At 46.4% G+C, this 19,110-nt stretch overlaps 1 protein-coding gene across 1 annotated transcript in view; it reads left to right on the forward strand.

Annotated features, from left to right (window-relative positions):
• The first annotated feature begins 6,278 nt into the window (after positions 1-6,278).
• Positions 6,279-19,110, forward strand: part of LOC141975424 (complement C3-like) — an 87,402-nt gene continuing 74,570 nt past the window's right edge. The window contains 2 exon segments of the mRNA XM_074935791.1: positions 6,279-6,349; positions 10,169-10,361. Coding sequence (XP_074791892.1) covers positions 6,279-6,349; positions 10,169-10,361 — 264 coding nt within the window.

Genomic DNA, 19,110 nt, shown 5'->3' on the forward strand with positions numbered 1-19,110 from the left:
TGAGGGGTTGACAGGAACTGGCAATGCCAGAGCTGACGTGGATTCAGGAATGGGAGGGTATCTGGGGGAGAGTGGGGGAAGTGCCTTGTACCTTCCAGTGTAGCAACATGTTGGAATTTCCTTGTAATCTCTGTGGACGTGAGGTGTGGGGCGTGCCGGCCCCTTAGGAAACCCCAGGAAAAGAAAACTCAGCAGTTGCCCATCAAAGAGCAACAAAACAAAGGTTCTTCTGTATCTTAAATGGGTAGGGAATGGGGTAGGTTAGAGCAAAACAGCTGGGCGTCAGGATTCCTGGTTTCTGTTCCAGCACTGGCAGGGGAGTTGGGTCTAGTGATTAGAGCAGTGTGTGTCCTGGGACTCAGAACTCCTGGGTTCTATCCCAAGCCCTGAGAGGAGTGTGGGGTCTAGTGGTAAAAGCCATGTTTAAGCTGGGTCTCAGAAGTCCTAGGTTCTACCCCCAGCACAACCACTTGACCCCCAGAGAAGAGTGGGGTCAAGTGGTTAGAGCAGTGTGTATACTGGGACTCAAGACTCCTGGGTTCTATCCCCAGCCCTGGGAGGAGAGTGGGGTCTCATGGTTAGAGTGGTGGTGTGATAAATGAAGAGGGGTGGGGGTAGCTCCCTTTTATGAACAGCCAGTAGCTATAAAACCCCTCTTAGTAGCTGTTCTCTAATTGCTTTACCTGTAAAGGGTTAAAAAGTCTCACTGCTATGCATAGGCAAAAGGAAGTGAGTGGGCGCCTGGCCAAAAGAGCCAATGGGAAGGCTAGAACTTTTTAAAATTGGTACAACTCCCCTTTTGTCTGTTCTGTTGTTGTTCTCTCAGGGAGAGGCAGACAGGGCTGAGCTATGCTGTAAGAAGCTTGGGCCTGGTATGAAAAATTATTAGTATCATACCTAGAAACTACTCATTTAAAACCCCAGATATGTAAGTAGATCAGGAAATGTCTAGGGAGACACGATTAGGTTTATCCTTTTTATTTCTTTATGGCTTGTGGATTCCTCTGTGCTAATCCTGGTGCTTTTGTTTTGCTTGTAACCTTTAAGCTGGACCTCAAGAAAGCTATTCTTGGTGCTTAATCCCTGTAGTTGCGCTTTTAAAATCTAGCAATAGCCTGAGTTCCCAGATGTATTTTCTCCCTTTTTAAAAAAGATAAAATTTATCTTTTTTAAGAACAGAATTGAATTTTTGTGTCTTAAGAGGTTTGTGCACATATTGTTTAATTAACAAGGGCAATAGCTGATTTTTTTTTCTTTCTCAGCTCTTCCCCGGGCTGCGGGTGAAAGGGTTTGAGGATACCCCACAAGAAGGAATTCCCAAGTGCGCCTTCCTGGGCTCTCAAAAGGGTTCTGCACTTGGGTGGTGGCAGCATCTACCAATCCAAGGTCAGAGAAAACCTGTAACCTTGGAAGTTTAATACATGCCTGGAGTGGCCAGTATTAATTTTTAGAATCCTTGCAGACCCCGACCTTCTGCTGGGACTCAGAACTGCTGGGTCCTATCCCCAGCACTGGGAGGAGAGTGGGGTCTAATGGTTAGAATGGTTTATATACTGGGACTCAGAACTCCTGGGTTGTATTCCCAGCACTGAGAGGAGAGTGCAGCGTAGTGTAGTGGTTAGAGTACTGTGTGTACTGGGACTCAGGACACCTGGGTTCTATCCCCAGGACTGGGAGGAGATTTGCATCTGATGGATTGGGTTATACCTCACAAAAGCTTATGCCCAAATAAATTTGTTTGTCTCTAAAGTGCCACAAGGACTCCTAGTTGTTTTTGCTGATACAGACTAACACCGCTACCCCTCTGAAAGCTAATGGGATTCTTCCAGCTTTACTCTGAGCACAGTAATAGCAGCTTCTAGCCCCTGGTACTAAGGCACTGCCTTTCACTGAAAATCCCCATAGGTTTCCCCTTCTCGTATTCCCCCTTGTTTGCAAATTGCAGCAGGAACCTGTTGCCCAATAAATCCTTCCTCAGTTGAGTGTTAAACCCAGCTCTTTATCCAGCCGAGATCACAGTCCACCCATGTGTTTGTTCAATAACATGCGCAGGTTGTCTGTAGACTGGAGGGTCAGGGCCATGTTCATCTGAATCTATCTAATATTAAATTATTCAATGTGAAAGGTGAAATTTCCAGAAGCCTGTGTCTGAAATTCAGCAAGTGTGCCTAGAAGCATGCAGTCCCTGGATATTTCCCAGAGCAGCTCCAAGGTGGCTCGTTAATCCTGCAAATCGCACATATTGGACACACTGCATTTCTTTTACGTTCTTTCTGTAGCAACTTGTGGCAAATAGTATAAAGTGCAGATCTTAAACTGCAGTTCCTGGGGGCTGCCTCAGGCTAAAGTTACTGATTTGACGTTTATTTCTGTTTTCCATGTCACACTGTTTGGCTTTTGTCTTTTCATGTTTCACTTTTCATCATCGCGCCGATCTCACTGAGAGCATTGTTTTGATATGTTGTAGAGCAGCAATTTAGTGTGCACTTGAGTGCAGGCTTTACGAAATGGGGCCCAGAAATAGTTTTTGAGAAATTCTGGACGACTACTCCTACCTAATCCCCTGACATCCAATTACATTTTTCAGGAGTTCCCTTCCTGAACTTTCAGAAGTATGGGCTGAAGTGAACCAAATACTTTATTTCATAAGTTGAAATACACTCCTTGAATTCTGCTTGCAGCTCTGGTCGCCCCATCTCAAAACAGGTGTATTAGAAATGGAATAGCTACAGAGAAGGACAACAAAAATGATGAAGGGATTAAGCTTTCGTATGAGAAGAGATTAAAAAGCCCGGGCTCTTCATCTTGGGAAAGAGATGACTAAGGAGGGATATGACAGAGGTGTATAGAATCAGGACTGGTGCGGAGAAAGTTACTAAGGAAGTGTTATTGACCCCTTCACCTAACACAAGAACCAGGGGGTCACCCCATGAAATTAATAGGCAGCAGGTGTAAAACAACTAAAAGGAAGTCCTGCACACATCATGCAGTCAACCTGTGGAACTCATTGGCAGGGGATGTTGTGAAGGCCAAAACTATAACGGGGTTCAAAAAGAGAACGAGATAAGTTCATGGAGGATAGATCCATCAATGGCTATTAGCCAAGATGGTCAGGGATGCAACCCCATGTTGTGGGTGTCCCTAAGCCTCTGACTGCCAGATGCTGGGACTAGACAACGGGGGATGATCATGTGATAATTGCCCTGTTTTGTTCATTCCCTTTGAAACACCTGGCGTTGGCCACTGTCGGAAGACAGGATACTGGGCTAGGACCATTGGTCTGACCCAGTATGGCCGTTCTTATGTTCTTATCTTAATAATCCTCTTTCCACTGCTGGGAAGTCATCGTTAGGACAGAAAGGGCAAGATGAACCCTTTCATTGCAGGGCCACTGATCCCCCACCAGTCCTAGAATAGTCAGAGAATTATTGTATTTGTCAGGCAGAGTGGACAGGGTCCAGCCTTTGTCTGTCTTCCTTATTCAGATTGTAAACAGTCTCTCATCATGAATCTGTGCAGCACCTGGCACAATGGGGCACTGATCTAAGCTGGAGCAGGGGCTGTCCCTCACTAAGTTTCTGTGCAGCGCCTGGCACAACGGAGCACTGATCTCAGCTGGGGCATCTAGGCACTGCTGTGATACAAATAATAACAAATATTCATTCATGACGGCACAAAATCTACTTGCCCTTTGATAGTGGGACAACTAATGACATTTTACCCGCCTGTTAAAATAAATTTGCAAGGCTGGTGTGTGGATTATGGATTAGATATTGTATACTCACCCCCAAATCAAGACCGGATACCTTTCTGGAAGGTATATGCTTTAGTCAGTCACCAGTTATTGGGCTCAATACAGGGGTAACTGTATGAAATACAATAGCCTGTGCTTTGCAGGAGGTCAGTCTCGATGATCAAATGGTGTCTTGAAAATCTGTGCGTTTTCGACTAGATTTTACCTCTGTCAGTGTAAATCAGTGTCATTGCACTGACGGGAGTCGGGGTAAATGGCTTGACATCAGCTGAGGATCTGTTCCCAATCAGTACTCAATACTCATTCAATACAGTAACTCCACTGAGACCAGCCTGTGATCTGACCCTGAGTGTATAAATAAATCCTTTGGGGAAGAGACTGCATCTTGCTGAGTGTAGGTACAGCGCCTAGGACAGTGGGCCCCCGATCTCAGCTGGAGTTACCATAATACCAGGCCACGAACACAACTTGCTCCCCTGTCAACCTGATGGAAAAATTAAAATCTTGCTTGTAAAACAAAGGGTGAGGCTGATTATTACAGTAGATTCAAGTCTTACGCGTTGGGCTCACACCCGGATTTGGGGCCAGTGCCTCGGCTGCTGCAAACCAGCATTGCTCTAACGAAGTCAATAGAAGTAGGGTTGTTTACGCCAGCTGAGGATGTGGCCGTCTGGCTTTAAATGTAGCTAATGATGGCAGCATCTGCCTAGCTCTGTATTTATTATTCATATAGCATTAGCACTTCGAGGGCCCAGCATGCTAGGCGCTGGTCATACATAGCAAGGGGCAGTGGCTCTGTCCCCGAGATTCATCATCCAGAGGCAATGCGAGAGGTCACACCGCAGGTCAGGGGCAGAGCCTGGAAGAGAATTCAGATCTCCTGGGTCCCAGGCGACTGCCTTAGCCATGGCACCATGTTGCTTTTACTTTCACCGCTCCCATTCCACTGAGCCCTCCTTGGTCCCGCTAGCCATATGGCATTGTCACTGCTCAGACTTGTGACACCCGTTGTTAGGTAAGCCCAGTCGGCTGCTTAGTCGTAAGTAAATATGTTGCAACTGGATGTCTTTGGATATTGTCCAGACTGAAGCCCTGTCCAAATACCAGTGCCAGGAAAAGAAACCTGTTACTGGAAGCCAGCTGGTAACGTGCCTTCCCCCATTAACCCTTCCCTGGTTTGCAGTGGTTTGCTTTTACCCAGAGGAAGGGAAAAACAGACTCTGAGATGAGTGATCTCAGTGGGGCTAGGCGGGTTCATACCAGTGGAGGATCCGGCCCAGAGATCTGAAGGTCTGGTTCATCAAGGAGGTTAACCTCTAAAAGGCCAGGTACTGGATTGCAGGGTTATTGCAGGTGAAATAGGTTAACCGGTGCCTGTGCAAATTGCTGTTTCGAACTTCAAAGCAACCAAAGGGATTTTGATACCCATCCGCCATTAAAATGTGTCTGAATCCTCTCCATGGCTTTGAAGATGCCAACCATGATGTATTTTTCAGGGGCACAGGAAATGCCACACCAGATCAGATCATAGGGTCATCGCCAAGCATGGCTATTACCAGACATTTCAGAGCCAGGTGCAAGAAACTCTACTGTGGACAATTATAGCCTGCCCAGGGGGACATTACCTCTCATGTGGCAATGAGTTCTGGAGGCTAATTCCACATTATTATTTCCTTTGATCAGTTTTATGTTACCTGGCAGTAGCACCCAAAGGCCTTCTTTGTGCTAGGTGCTGTGCAAACATACAAAGCAGGTGTAGATGATGGGTGGTCGAACATGCCGGTGCCCTGTCTTTATTAGCACTCCCACCATTGCTATCAGCAGCGTAGATTCCCTCATAGAGTGTAGAGGAGTCCTGGCCTAAGAGACAGTTTCTGCCCCAAAGGTTTTACAGTCCAAGCGAGTGGGATAGAGAGAGATCTACCCTTCTGGGGCTCCCTTGAGGACTGGGACCGCTTTCCCTACTGAAACATCCCAGGACTTGCCCAAGGTAAAAGAGGGTCAAAAGGGAGATCCAGGAACAGAATCCAGGAGTCCTGATTCTCAGCCTGCCCCCTTGTTGTAACCCAGTAGATCCCACTCCCCTCCCAGAGCCAGGAATATAACCCAAGCGTCCTGACTCCCAGCCCCCCCTGCTTTAACACACTTGAACCTATTCCTCATTCACAGCTGGGAGCAGAACCCAGGAGTCCTGACTTCCAGCCCCAATTCTCCATGCTAGGCCTGAACTGTGGTATTGATCAGCGCCCCACCATTCTGATCTGTGGCTAGCACCTTGGCATGAAGTAAACACAAGCACAGCCTCAGGTCCCTAATTCCAACTCCAGCCCTTGGAAAGACAAATAAACCCTTGTGTCAAGGGAGTGAAGAAAACATCTTTTGTTCTGAACTTTTCAGGTTTCCTGGGCTCCTCCTGGTCACTGACTAACCCGCCCAGCTGTTTGCACAAGGGCTCATCTTACAGGCAACTCTGAGGATAAATAGCCCAGGAGGAGCTACTTCTCCTCACGCTCCTGTCCTCACCATGGGGGGCTCTGCTCTCTACCTGGTGGCCGTGTTTGCTTTCTACTTCCCGGCTGTTTCTCACAGCCAGCTGTAAGTACCCCCGCGCTTCTGCCACGGTGATGAGGATATTAACCAGGGTTTGTTAAATGGCTCCCAATGGAAACAAAGCTCAATTTTCCTCTCTTCTCTGCTACTGTGTGTGGAGTGGGAACAGGCTGCAGAAATTCTCTTCCTCACCTGGTCCAAGCCTCTTTTCCCTCGCTCAGTTCCAAGGCTAATTTTAGGATTCGGAAGACGGAATTTTAAAAAAAGTATAAACTGGATTTTGAGCCTCGTTTGATCTAAGTGAATCAGGTATAGACAAGGAGTAATTCCATTGAAAACAATGGGGTTGCACCCCCCTGAAATGTACTGAAATCAGTGGGGTTGTCTTTCCCTTGGCTCCAGTGGGCTTTGGATCAGGCCCTAAAAGAAACCAGAATCAGGTTCTACGGGGCCATATTTTGAACTCCTTGCTCAGTTTCTACATCCGCAAGACACCCAGTGGGAATAAATTCTATTTTCAGTGTGTACTGGTGCAAATCTGGAGTAACTCCACAGACTTCAACGGGTAGTTAGTTACACTGGAGTAAGTCCACTGGCTAAGGGAATTGCTTATGGTGCATGAGGCAGACCAGAACCCAGTTCACTTCCAAGGGGCTGGTGGGCTTCCGAAGCACAGTGGTCCACCGCTTGGGCACTGCACTGGGAGTCAGGACTCCTGGGTTCTATTTCCAGCTGTTGGAGGGAATGTGCCTCAGGGGCCAGAAGATGGGAATGGGAGTCGGAGCTCCTTGGTTCTACCTGATGCTCTCACAGGGAGGATATCCAGGAGACGCCTGGGTTCTAGGAGGGGGATGATGTCTAGTGGTTAGAGCCGGGGGGTGTGACTTGGAGTCAAAACTGCTGGGCTCTATTCCCAGCTGAGTCACTGACTGGCTGTGTGACCTTAAGGAAGTCTGTCCCCTTTTCTGTGCTGGCCTCTCCCTCCTCTGTGAAAGGGGGATCATGACACTGACCTACCTCTGTAAAGTGCTGCGAGATCTATGCCTGGCGAGTACTTTGAGTGTGACCCTGGGGCTAAGCTTCTGTTGTCCATCTGACTGACTAGCTGCCTGGCATGGTTACTGCCTCCCGGCCTGTTCATGTCTGTGCTGGGGTGGCCAGATGAACAGCCAAGAGTGAGACCAATAGCCCATGTGGTGGCTCCTGTTCCATGGGGCTGGCCTGACTCCCTGCTCCGGCCCATTGGCTCTCACCGTAGCGCATCAGTCGGGGGGGGCTCTGTTCTCATCCTCATCCTGGAGTCATTGGCTCACCTGCCCCAAGCTGGACTGTGATGGGCCAAATAAAATAATCTGGCCGGTTTTCTTCATTCCCTCCGCACCCCTGTGTGGACAGGCACCCCCTGAGATGGGGGCCCAGTGCAAGAGCACTGAATACATGTGGGTTAAACCGGGCCTGCCCCCACCAGCACAGCACTAGCCTCCAACTGGGGCAGCAGGATCAGCAAAGAGTTGGAAGAGAGACCCCCTGCCGAGCCACCACCTTGCTCATTGCAATGCAGCACCCCCAGCACCATGCCGGGGCATTGGGGTCAGCACTGACTTACAGGGAAGAGCATCCCCGACTGTATCGGTGTACAGCTGGGCGCCCCATTTCAGAAAAGTGACAACAGCAATGTCTTTTATGACAGGATTAGGCTGGGGGACACATCCACTCACAGCAATTTTCCGTAGGGACAGGAGCACATCATGTCCTGAACTTTTTGCCTACGTGTGTGTGCATATGATCTTTATCTGGTATGAAAAAATCAAGTCCCATCATCCATCACCCTTCCTACCGGCATGACACACAGACAACTTGGCTGACATTTAGCAAAACTTTTTATTTCCCTCCAGGCCTACTTCCTTGTGAATTCACAACACTATGGGTGATGTAATCAGTCAATTATTTCGCTGGGAAGACGGCAACCCTGCTTTAACTCCATTGCCTGAGGGGGGATTTTCCAGACAGCCTAGGTGATTTAGGGGCAAAGTCAACTGGACTTGGAAGGGCTTGTCTCCATGAAGAGTTAGTTCACAGCAAACTTAAGTGTAAATCTACCCCACACTAGCCCATTGCACACTAACTGTCTGTGTGGACACTGTTAATGTGTACTAACAGTTCCTCAGGGCACTTTGTCTTCGTGCATCTTGGGCCCCGAATACTGTGGCCCTGCTGCAATTTTTAGGCACCAGCTCGATCAGAGATAGCACCTGTATGCCCGGGTCTACATTTAACATTTATGTCAACCTAGCTACATTGCCCGGAGCTTTAAGCAGCACTGTAGTTAAGCCAACCTAACTGCTGGTGTAGTTGAGGCTAGGTTGATGGAGGAATGGATGGTGCATTATCTACACCGAGTAGAGCCTGTAGTGTAGACAAGCCCTATGTCTACCCAAATTGGGAGTCACGCTGTGATGGGTTCGGTCACAGAGGTCCCCTTGGGACTGTCACCTGATGTGCTGAAATTACCTCTGAGCCCGTTTCCTCTGCCACCTTGGGACTCCAGAACCCTGCCTTGTTGAGCCAGACACTCTAGCCTGCTGCAACGCAGACCCAGGGTCTGGTCCTCAGCCCCAAAGCTGCAGACTTTAACCAAAAGCTGCTCAACAGGTCACCTATCTCCAGCACCCAGACACTCAATTCCCAAAGGGATCCAAGCCCCAAATAAATCTGTTTTTCTCAGTATAATGCTTATACAGGGTAAATTAATAAATTGTCCACCTTCTATAATACCGATAGAGAGATATGCATAGCTGTTCGCTCCCCCAGGTATTAATCTCTTACTCTTGGTTTATTAATAAACAAAAGTGATTTTATTAAGTATAAAAGTAGGATTTAAGTGGTTTCAAGTAATAACAGACAGAACAAAGCAAAATAAAGCAAAAACATGCGAGTCTAAGCCTAATACATTAAGAAACTGATTACAGGTAGTATCTCACTCTTAGAGATGGGTCCAATAAGCTTCTTTCACAGACTAGACTCCCTCCTAGTATGGGCCCAATCCTTTCCCCTGATACAGTCCTTGTTAGTTCCAGCAGACATCTTAGGGGGTAAGCAGGGGTTTTCTTATGACTGGCCACCCCTTTGTCCTGCTCCACCCCCTTTTATAGCTTTGGCACAAGGCTGGAATCATTTGTCTCTCTAGGTCCCCATCCATCCTTCTAAATGGAAAAGTACCTGATTTATGATGGATTCCAGCATCATGTGACATGGTCACATGTCAGTGTAAAACCCCTAGTCTCCATTTTTCCTGGGTTGGCCCACAGGTACACAGGAAAGTTTGCAAGTAAATAAACCATTTACAACCAATTGTCCTAGTCAATTGGAGCCATCAAGATTCTAAATCACCACTAATGGCCCACACTTTGTATAATTACAGTAGGACCTCAGAGTTCTACTTCATATTTCTAGCTTCAGATACAAGAATGATACATGCATACAAATAGGAGAAATATATTCAGTAGGTTATAACCTTTGTTATGATATCTTAGAAGAGGCTTTTTGCATGAAGAACATATTCCAGTTACATCATATTCACACTCATAAGCATATTTCCATAAAACACATGGAGTGCAATGTCACATATGCCTCCCAGCGGCTGTCTAGACATACCCCTAGGGGCAGGAGCTGTCTCTTACTCTGTGTTTTTTACTATGCATCAGTCGCTGTTGGGATTTTGAGATGCTGCTGTAAAGCAAATAATAAATTATAAACCGTGGTAACAAGCTTGGTATAAAACCTCCTTCGGGACGTGGGAATCGCAATCAGTGGGGTTTTAAATACTGACTGAATTAATCACATCGACCTTTTTGCCATTCACAGCTACTCCCTGATCACACCCAACATTCTGCGGGTGGAGAGTGAAGAGAAGGTCGTGGTGGAAGCCCATGGTCTCAATGCCCCAATCGCGGTTACAGTCACAGTGCAGGACTTACCACTTAAGCAACACATCTTATACCAGGTCCGAACTGACCTCAACCCTGTGAATGGGATGATGGGCACAGCCATAATAAAGGTGGGTAAAACCCCAGGCTCAGGTCATCCAGTGAAACAAAGGGTATCACAGGAGGTTGCCAGAGGTGGAGTTGGGTCCGATCTCCGCTGTGCTGCTGGGAACGCCCCAGCCAGGGGAGGTACACAGAGGTGGGTCTGATCTCCCCTTGAGGGCCATGCAGGGGAAAAGGAAGTCCTGTCCCTCCTCAGCCCGGCCGGGACTAGCAGCTACGAGCCCCTGGCTGGAGCGCTCCCAGAAGCATGGGGAAAATCAGACCCCCTCCACAACTGGGAACCTCCTGCGACTGCAGGAAGCTGAAGGCAGTGCAGAAGTGAGGGGGGCAATCCTAAGACCCCCCTACAACAGGTTTGTGACCCCCCCATGAATCTCTTTTGGGTCAGGATCCTCACAGTTACAACACCCTGAAATTTCAGATGTAAACATCTGAGAACATGAAATTGACTAATTTTCAAATCCTAGGGCCATGAAATTGACCAGAATGGGCTATGAATTTGGTTGGGCCCTAGTTATACAGGAGGTCAGACTAACTAATCATGTTGGTCCCTTCTGGCCGTAACATCTACAAATCTATTAGTGATGGGAGACCTATAGCTAACTAGTCAGATAAGCACTGTAGGGATCTCTTGTTCTCGACCTAAAAACTGAGGTGCCCCAAATTAGGAGGTAGAAGAAAAAGTTGAGAGGAAGGATGGAGGGGTTCCCTGGTGGAGCATGATTCTCATTTTGAGTTGATCCAAAGTCCTGGCCAGGAATGGAGAGTTGGGGGGACAGAGGGAAGGTCTCCAAGATGTTACAGTTTTAGGGGAGCACAGTAGGAATAGTCGGGAGCACATCAGTGCAGTAGAACTGACTTCAGCAGGGCACCCATGGGATGCCCTTTGTTTCACAGATATTCCATATAAGAGGAGGTGACCAGACAATGGGTACAGGGCTGTCCAAATGGTCTGGCCTGACTCACTGGTGGTGACCTACGCTGACTGTGCCATCCTGGGAAGCCCCCTCCACCTGGGGTATTTTATGGCAGCTGTGTAAGCTGCTGGAGGAACTGCATGTAGAGTGGATTAGTAAAAGGCCATGGTTTCTTATGGATTCTTTCCATGTATAATGGCATAACGAGTGGGGTCCTGTAGGGATCGGTTCTGGGTCCGGTTCTGTTCAATATCTTTGTTAGGGTTCCCGCCCCACTCTGAACTTTGGGGTACAGATGTGGGGACCCGCATGAAAGACCCCCCAATGCTTATTTTTACCAGCTTAGGTTAAAAACTTCCGCAAGGCACAAATTCCCTTCCTTGTCCTTGGATGGTATTGCTGCCACCACCAAGTGATTACACAAAAATTCAGGAAAGGGTCACTTGGAGTCCCTATTCCCCCAAAATATCCTCCCAAGCCCCTTCACCCCCTTTTCTTGGGGAGGCTTGAGAATAATATACCAACCAATAGGTTAACAAAGTGAGCACAGACCAAACCCTCTGGTTTTTAGGGCACTAAAAATCAATCAGATTTTTAAAAGAAGAACTTTTATTATAAAGAAAAAAGTAAAAGAATCACACCTGCAAAATCAGGATGGAAGGTAACTTTACAGGGTAATAAAAAGATTTAAAACACAGAGGACTTCCCTTTGGACTGAGCTTCACAGTTACAAAACAGGAATAAAACTCCCTTTTAGCACAGGGAAAATTCACAAGCTAAAACAAAAGATAATCTAACGCACTTCCTTGCCTTACTTACAATTAGATGGATCATTTTATGTATGTTTTCAGTAGATGTTTTACCTGCCTGGTCTTTCTCTCCGTCTGGAGAGGGAACAACAAAGAGAGCACAAAGAAAACCTCCCCATCCCCCATATTTGAAAGTTTCTTCTTTCCTCATTGGCCCTTCTGGTCAGGTACCAACTAGATTATATGAGCTTCTTAACCCCTTCGTAAAGTGATTCAGAACAGCTTCCCAGGAGGAATTTTATGTTACCCTTATTTGTATGTTTATTACACGTTCCCCAAATCACAGACGGTGCTGGACAGCCTGTTTCACACTGGCTGTGATTTTTTTCCTGGAGCTTTAGGAGAAAACAAAGTTAATAAGACACATGCACCTTTAGACATACTACTGATTATATAAAAACTAACAATATTTTCCACATTTTAAGGACTATTGTAACCAGTTGATTTTGGGAAACTTTTATGGGAGAGGGCATTAGCCATGTTGTTAGAAGCCCCTGAAAGGTGTTGTATTTCAAAATCAAAATTTTTGAGAGCTAAACTTCACCAAAGAAGTTTTTTGTTATTTTTCTTGACGGTATGAAGCCACTTTAGTGCAGCATGGTCGGTGTGCAGGTGGAAACGCTGTCCCCAAACGTATGGGCGTAGCTTCTCCAGAGCGTACACAATGGTATAACATTCCTTTTCTGTAATTGATCAGTGGCTTTTCCTCTCAGACAGTTTTTTGCTGAGAAACACAACAGGATGGAATTTTTGATTCGGTTCTTCCAGCATTAAAACTGCTTCCACACCACGCTCGGATGCATCTGTGCTTACTAGGAAAGGTTTGTCAAAGTTTGGGGCCCTTAGTACAGGGTCAGACATGAGTGTTTTTTAAGCTGGTTTAAGGCCTTTTGGCACTCTTCAGTCCACTGAGCTGCATTTGGCTGGGTTTTTTTTGGTCAGGTCTGTCAGTGGGGCGGTGAGTTGGCTGTAATGTGGTACAAATCGCCTGTAACATCCAGCCAAGCCTAAGAAGGATGGGACCTGTTTTTTTGACAGGCCACTTTTGGATAGCATTTAGAATCATAGAATATCAGGGTTGGAAGGGACCTCAGGAGGTCATCTAGTCCAACCCCCTGCTCAAAGCAGGACCAATCCCCACTTTTTGCCCCAGATCCCTAAATGGCCCCCTCAAGGATTGAACTCACAACTTTGGGTTTAGCAGGCCAATGCTCAAACCACTGAGCTATCCCTCCCCCCTTTGGCCTGTAGGGGGTTGATAGTTTTTTGACCCACCTAGTGACCAAGGTACGTTACTTTGTTTAGGCCTATTTGACACTTTTTAGCCTTAACAGTTAGTTCTACCTCCCTTATGCGCTCAAAGACTTTTTGTAGATGCTTTAGGTGTGTTGCCCATAAATCTGAAAATATGGCCACATCATTAAGGTAGGCGACTGCAGATTCTCCCAATTCTGCTAGGAAACTATTTACAAGTTTTTGGAAGGAGGTGGGTGCATTTCACAGCCCAAAAAGGGAGCATATTAAATTCATACAGCCCCTTATGGGTGGTGAAGGCTGACCTTTCCTTGGCGGATTCATCCAGCGGTACCTGCCAGTACCCCTTGATTAAGTCTAAGGTAGAGATGAACTGGGCACATCCCAGTTTTTTCAATAGCTCATCTGTGCGTGGCATTGGATAGTTGTCTGGGTGAGTTACGGCATTTAGCTTAAGATAGTCCATGTAAAAGGGTATCTCCCCATCTGGTTTGGGAACTAGAACCACTGGAGATGCCCATGCACTTTTAGAGGGGCAGATTACACCCATTTGTAGCGTGTCCTGGATTTTCCGTTTTATAGCAGTTTTGGCTTGAGGAGCCACCTGCTACGGTTGGGCTCTAATTGGGCAAGCATTACCTGTGTCAATGGAGTGGTATGCCCGTTCAGTCCGTCCTGCGGTGCCTGGGAACATTGGCATGAAGCTAGTGCACAGCTCCTTGATTTACTGTCGCTGCATACGTCCGAGGGTCATGGAGAGGTTCACCTTTTCCACGCCACCATCACTTTTTTCTTTATAGTAGACACTTTTAGGCCACTCAGCATCATCTCCTCCCTGGGCAGTAAACGTACACTTTAGGCTTTAGGTTTGAGGTGGTGGATGCTATGAGATAGTTAACATCTCCCAGGCGCTCTTGGACAGTAAATGGCCCTTTTCACAACACTTCCATCTTATGGGGCTGCAGTGACTTCAATACCATGACCTTTGAAGGAACGCTTTCTGGTATTTTTATAATACCAGGCCTTTTGCTCTTTTTAAGCATCTTTTAGGTTTTTTTAGCAAGGGCTAATGAGTTTCGGAGAATGTTTTGTATGTTGTTTACAAAGTCCAGAATGTTAGTTCCTGGAGAAGGCATAAACCCCTCCCATTGCTGCCTTACCAACTGTAATGGCCCCTTAACCTCATGGCCATACAAAAGTTCAAATGTTGAAAACCCCAAACTGGGATGTGGTACAGCCCTGTAGGCAAAGAGCAACTGCTGCAACACTAGGTTCCAGTCACTGGAGTGCTTATTTACGAATTTACGTATCATGGCCCCCAAAGTTTTACTAAATTCCTTTACCAGGCCATTTGTTTGATGGTGGTAAGGGGTGGCAACCAAGTGGTTCACCCCAAAGTTTTTTATGGTCCCTGCCAGTAAATTAGTTCCCAAATCCGTAAGGATATCAGAGGGCCAATTTACCCTGGCAAAAATGTCTGTTAATGCCTGGCACACACTTTTAGCCCTGGTGTTGCTTAGTGCTACTGCTTCCGGCCATCGGGTGGTAAAACTCATAAAAGTCAGTATGTACTGCTTTCCTCTGGATGTCTTTTTTGGGAAAAAGAAAATGAGGACTTGTGGCACCTTAGAGACTAACAAATTTATTTGAGCATAAGCTTTAGTGAGCCACAGCTTATGCTCAAATAAATTGGTTAGTCTCTAAGGTGCCACAAGTCCTCCTTTTCTTTTTGCAGATACAGACTAACACAGCTGCTACTATGAAACCTGTCATTATTTTTTGGGAAAGGACCTAGCATATTCACAGCTACTCACTTAAATGGAACTTTAATTATGGGGAGTGGCTGGAGAGGAGCCTTGACCTGGTTTTGGGTCATTTTCCCACTGTTTGGCACACCGTACAAGACTGTACATAGGTAGAAACGTCCTTGTCCATTCCCTCCCAGTGAAATGACTTCCCCAAATGGTCTTTGGTCCTGTTCACCCCAGCATGGCCACTAGGATGATCGTGGGCTAAGCTCAAGAGCTTTACCCGGTACTTGGTTGGAACTACCAACTGTTTTTGAGGATGCCAGTCCTCCTGGTGTCCAAGCTCCCTGGAGGCTTTCATTTGTTTTCTACTCAGCCTGGAACTGTTTTTTTGATGCTGGAGACATCAATTCCTCACTGGATTGTGGACTTGGGCTTGTCCCTCTGGAAGCGATGTAGGTGATGGGGTTGTTTTCGTTGACTGTGAACTGCTTTCCACTTGTGCTCTATGTTGTATTTTAGGCTCCAGCTGAGCCTGTTAGGCAGGTTTAGCTGCTGGTGCCAGTGCAGGTTTGGTGGTGCCCTCTGGCATTGGAGTTGTGGACAGGGTTGCAAGCGCTGGACTGCAGTGCTGACAATGGATCTGGTGCTGGTTGCTCTGCCTATTCCGGTTCTGGGACTTGTTCTGGTTGGGTCTTTGGGACTGGATTTACTACTGCTGTTGCAATCTTTGGCATGGGGTCTGGTTCCACCACCTCGGTCTGGGTCTTTGGTAACACAGACGGGGCCCTGGTAGAAGGCTCAAGAACAAGGATAGGTGTGAAGGCTTGCTTAGCCTGGCTGCAGGTGACCATTTCCACTCTTTTGGCTAGCTTTACATGACTGGCCAAGTCTTTCCCCAGCAGCATGGGAATGGGATAGTTGTCATAGACTGCAAAAGTCCACATTCCTGACCAGCCCTTGTAATGGACAGGTAACTTGGCTGTAGGCAAGTTTGAAGAGTTTGACATGAAGGGTTAAATCGTTACTTGGGCCTCTGGGTTGATGAATTTGGGGTCCACTATGGATTGGTGGATAGCTGACACCTGTACTCTAGTGTCCCTCCGCGCAATAACCTTCTTTCCACCCACACTCACAGTTTCCCTTCGCTCTGAGGGTATCTGGGAGGCATCTGGGCCTGAGGACTTTTGGTGTGATTTTGGTGTAATGAACTGCAATCTGTTGGGGTTCTTGGGGCAGTTGGTCTTCCCATGCCCCAGCTCATTACATTTAAAACATCGCCCAGCTGACTGGTCACTGGAGCCAGGTGGGTTGCTGAAAAATGGTGTGGTGGGACGATAAGGTGTTTGGGTTTTTTTGGGGGGGTGTAGGTGGGGCCTTGGGATGCCCCCGGTGGTAGGGTGTTGTCTCGGGTTTACCCTTCTGATATCCGCTCCAACTCCTCCTAGCTTTTTTATGTTCTGCCACTTCCACCCATTTGGTTTCACTCTCCCCCACCTCGATTACAGTTTTGTGCTTCCCATCTAGGATGTACCTTTCTATTTCCCCAGGAACACCCTCTAAGAACTGCTCTATTTGCATTAGGAAAGACAGATCTTTCAGAGATTTAACACTTGCTCCTGATATCCAGGCATTCCAGTTTTTTACAATGTGATTGGCGTGTCGGGAAAATGCCACGTCCGGTTTCCACCTTAGGGCTTTGAACCATTGATGGGCCTGCTCAGGTGTTAGCCCCATCCGAATTTGGCCTTTTTTAAAAAAAAGTTTGTAGCTGTTTGTTTCAGCTGCCACCTCTGCTAAGGTTTCACTGAGCTGCAGCCTCAGCTCCACCATATTCTGGTCTGTAGAGATGCTGTACCCAAGGCAGGCCCTTTTGAAACTTTTTAAGAAGGCCTCTGTATCATCGCCTACCTTGTGGGTGGGGAATTTTTTGGAATGGGAAGCAGTACCTGGAGAAGGACTGTTAGGGTTATTTGGTAGACCCAGCTTAGCCCTTTCCAGCTCTAAATGCTTCAACTTTAACTCCGTATCCAAGCATTTCGCCTCTGCCTCCAAGTGCTTTGCCTCTTTCCTCTCCTCCACCTCCAACTCCAAGCACTTTAAGTCCATTTGTCTTTCATGTTCCTTTCGTTTTTCTTTAGCTTCCAGTTTGGCTAATTCCAGTTTTTTCTGGACCTTACTTTCCATCATTTTTGCTAGCCTTCCTGCGCTTAGCCTAGCCTAGCCCGAGAGCTAGGAAAAAAAAAACCAACCAGCTTGTGAATTCCCTTGCTATAGCTTAACTACTTTGCCCTCAGACAAAAAACAACCAAAAAAACCCCTCCAGATGATCTCAGCTAAAAAAAACCAACCCCCCGCCCCAAACCCTTCCTGGTTTTCAAGCAGCCAAAAAAAAAATGTGTCCTTTTAAAATCCTGAGGTCTGTGCTTCTGGTTCAAAATGATCCCACCACTACCACCATGTCAGGGTTCCCTCCCCACTCTGAACTCTGGGGTACAGATGTGGGGACCCCCATGAAAGATCCCCTAAGCTTATTTTTACAAGCTTAGGTTAAAAACTTCCCCAAGGCACAAATTCCCTTCCTTGTCCTTAGACGGTATTGCTGCCACCACCAAGTGATTACACAAAAATTCAGGAAAGGGTCACTTGGAGTCCCTATTCCCTCAAAATATCTCCCGAGCCCCTTCACCCCCTTTCCTGGGGAGGCTTGAGAATAATATACCAACCAATAGTTTAACAAAGTGAGCACAGACCAAACCCTCTGGTTTTTAGGACACTAAAAATCAATCAGGTTCTAAAAAGAAGAACTTTATTATAAAGAAAAAAGTAAAAGAATCACACCTTCAAAATCAGGATGGAAGGTAACTTTACAGGATAATGAAAAGATTTAAAACACAGAGGACTTCCCTCAGTACTCAGCTTCACAGTTACAAAACAGGAATAAAACTTCCTCTTAGCACAGGGAAAATTCACAAGCTAAAACAAAAGATAATCTAACGCATTTCCTTGCCTTACTTACAATTAGATGGATCATTTTATGTATGTTTTCAGGAGATGTTTTACCTGCCTGGTCTCTCTCTCCGTCTGGAGAGGGAACAACAAAGAGCACAAAGAAAACCTCCCCATCCCCCAGAGATTTGAAAGTTTCTTCTTTCCTCATTGGCCCTTCTGGTCAGGTGCCAGCTAGGTTATATGAGTTTCTTAACCCTTTACAGGTAAAGTGATTTAGAACAGCTTTCCAGGAGGGATTTTATGTTACCCTTATTTGTATGTTTATGACAATCTTCATCAATGATTTAGATAATGGCATGGAGAGTACACTTATAAAGTTTATAGACGATACCAAGCTGGGAGGGGTTGTAAGTGCTTTGGAGGATAGGATTAAAATTCAAAATGATCTGGACAAACTGGAGAAATGGTCTGAAGTAAATAGGATGAAATTCAATAAGGACAAATGCAAAGTACTCCACTTAGGAAGGAACAATCAGTTGCACACGTACAAAATGGGAAATGACTGCCTAGGAAGGAGTGCTGTGGAAAGGGATCCTGGGGTCATAGTGGATTACAGGCTAAATATGAGTCAACAGTGTAATTCTGTTGCAAAAAACCAAACATCATTCTGTGATGTATTAGCAGGAGTATAAGCAAGACATGAGAAGTCATTCTTCCGCTCTATTCTGCAATGATTTGGCCTCCATGGGAGTATTGTGTCCAGTTCTGGGCACCACATTTCAGGAAAGATGTGGACAAATTGGAGAAAGCCCAGAGAAGAGCAACAAAAATGATGAAAGGTCTAGAAAGCATGATCTGTGAGGGAAGATTGAAAAAAATTGGGTTTGTTTAGTCTGGAGAAGAGAAGACTGAGAGGGGACATCATAACAGTTTTCAAGTAGATAAAAGGTTGTTACAAGGAGGAGGGAGAAAAATTGTTTGTCTTAACCTCTGAGGATAGGACAAGAAGCAACAGGCTTAAATTGCACCAAGGGCGGTTTAGGTTGGCCATCAGAAAAAACTTCCTAACTGTCAGAC

This window comes from Natator depressus, chromosome 20, assembly GCF_965152275.1.
Source record: "Natator depressus isolate rNatDep1 chromosome 20, rNatDep2.hap1, whole genome shotgun sequence".
NCBI lineage: Eukaryota > Metazoa > Chordata > Testudines > Cheloniidae > Natator > Natator depressus.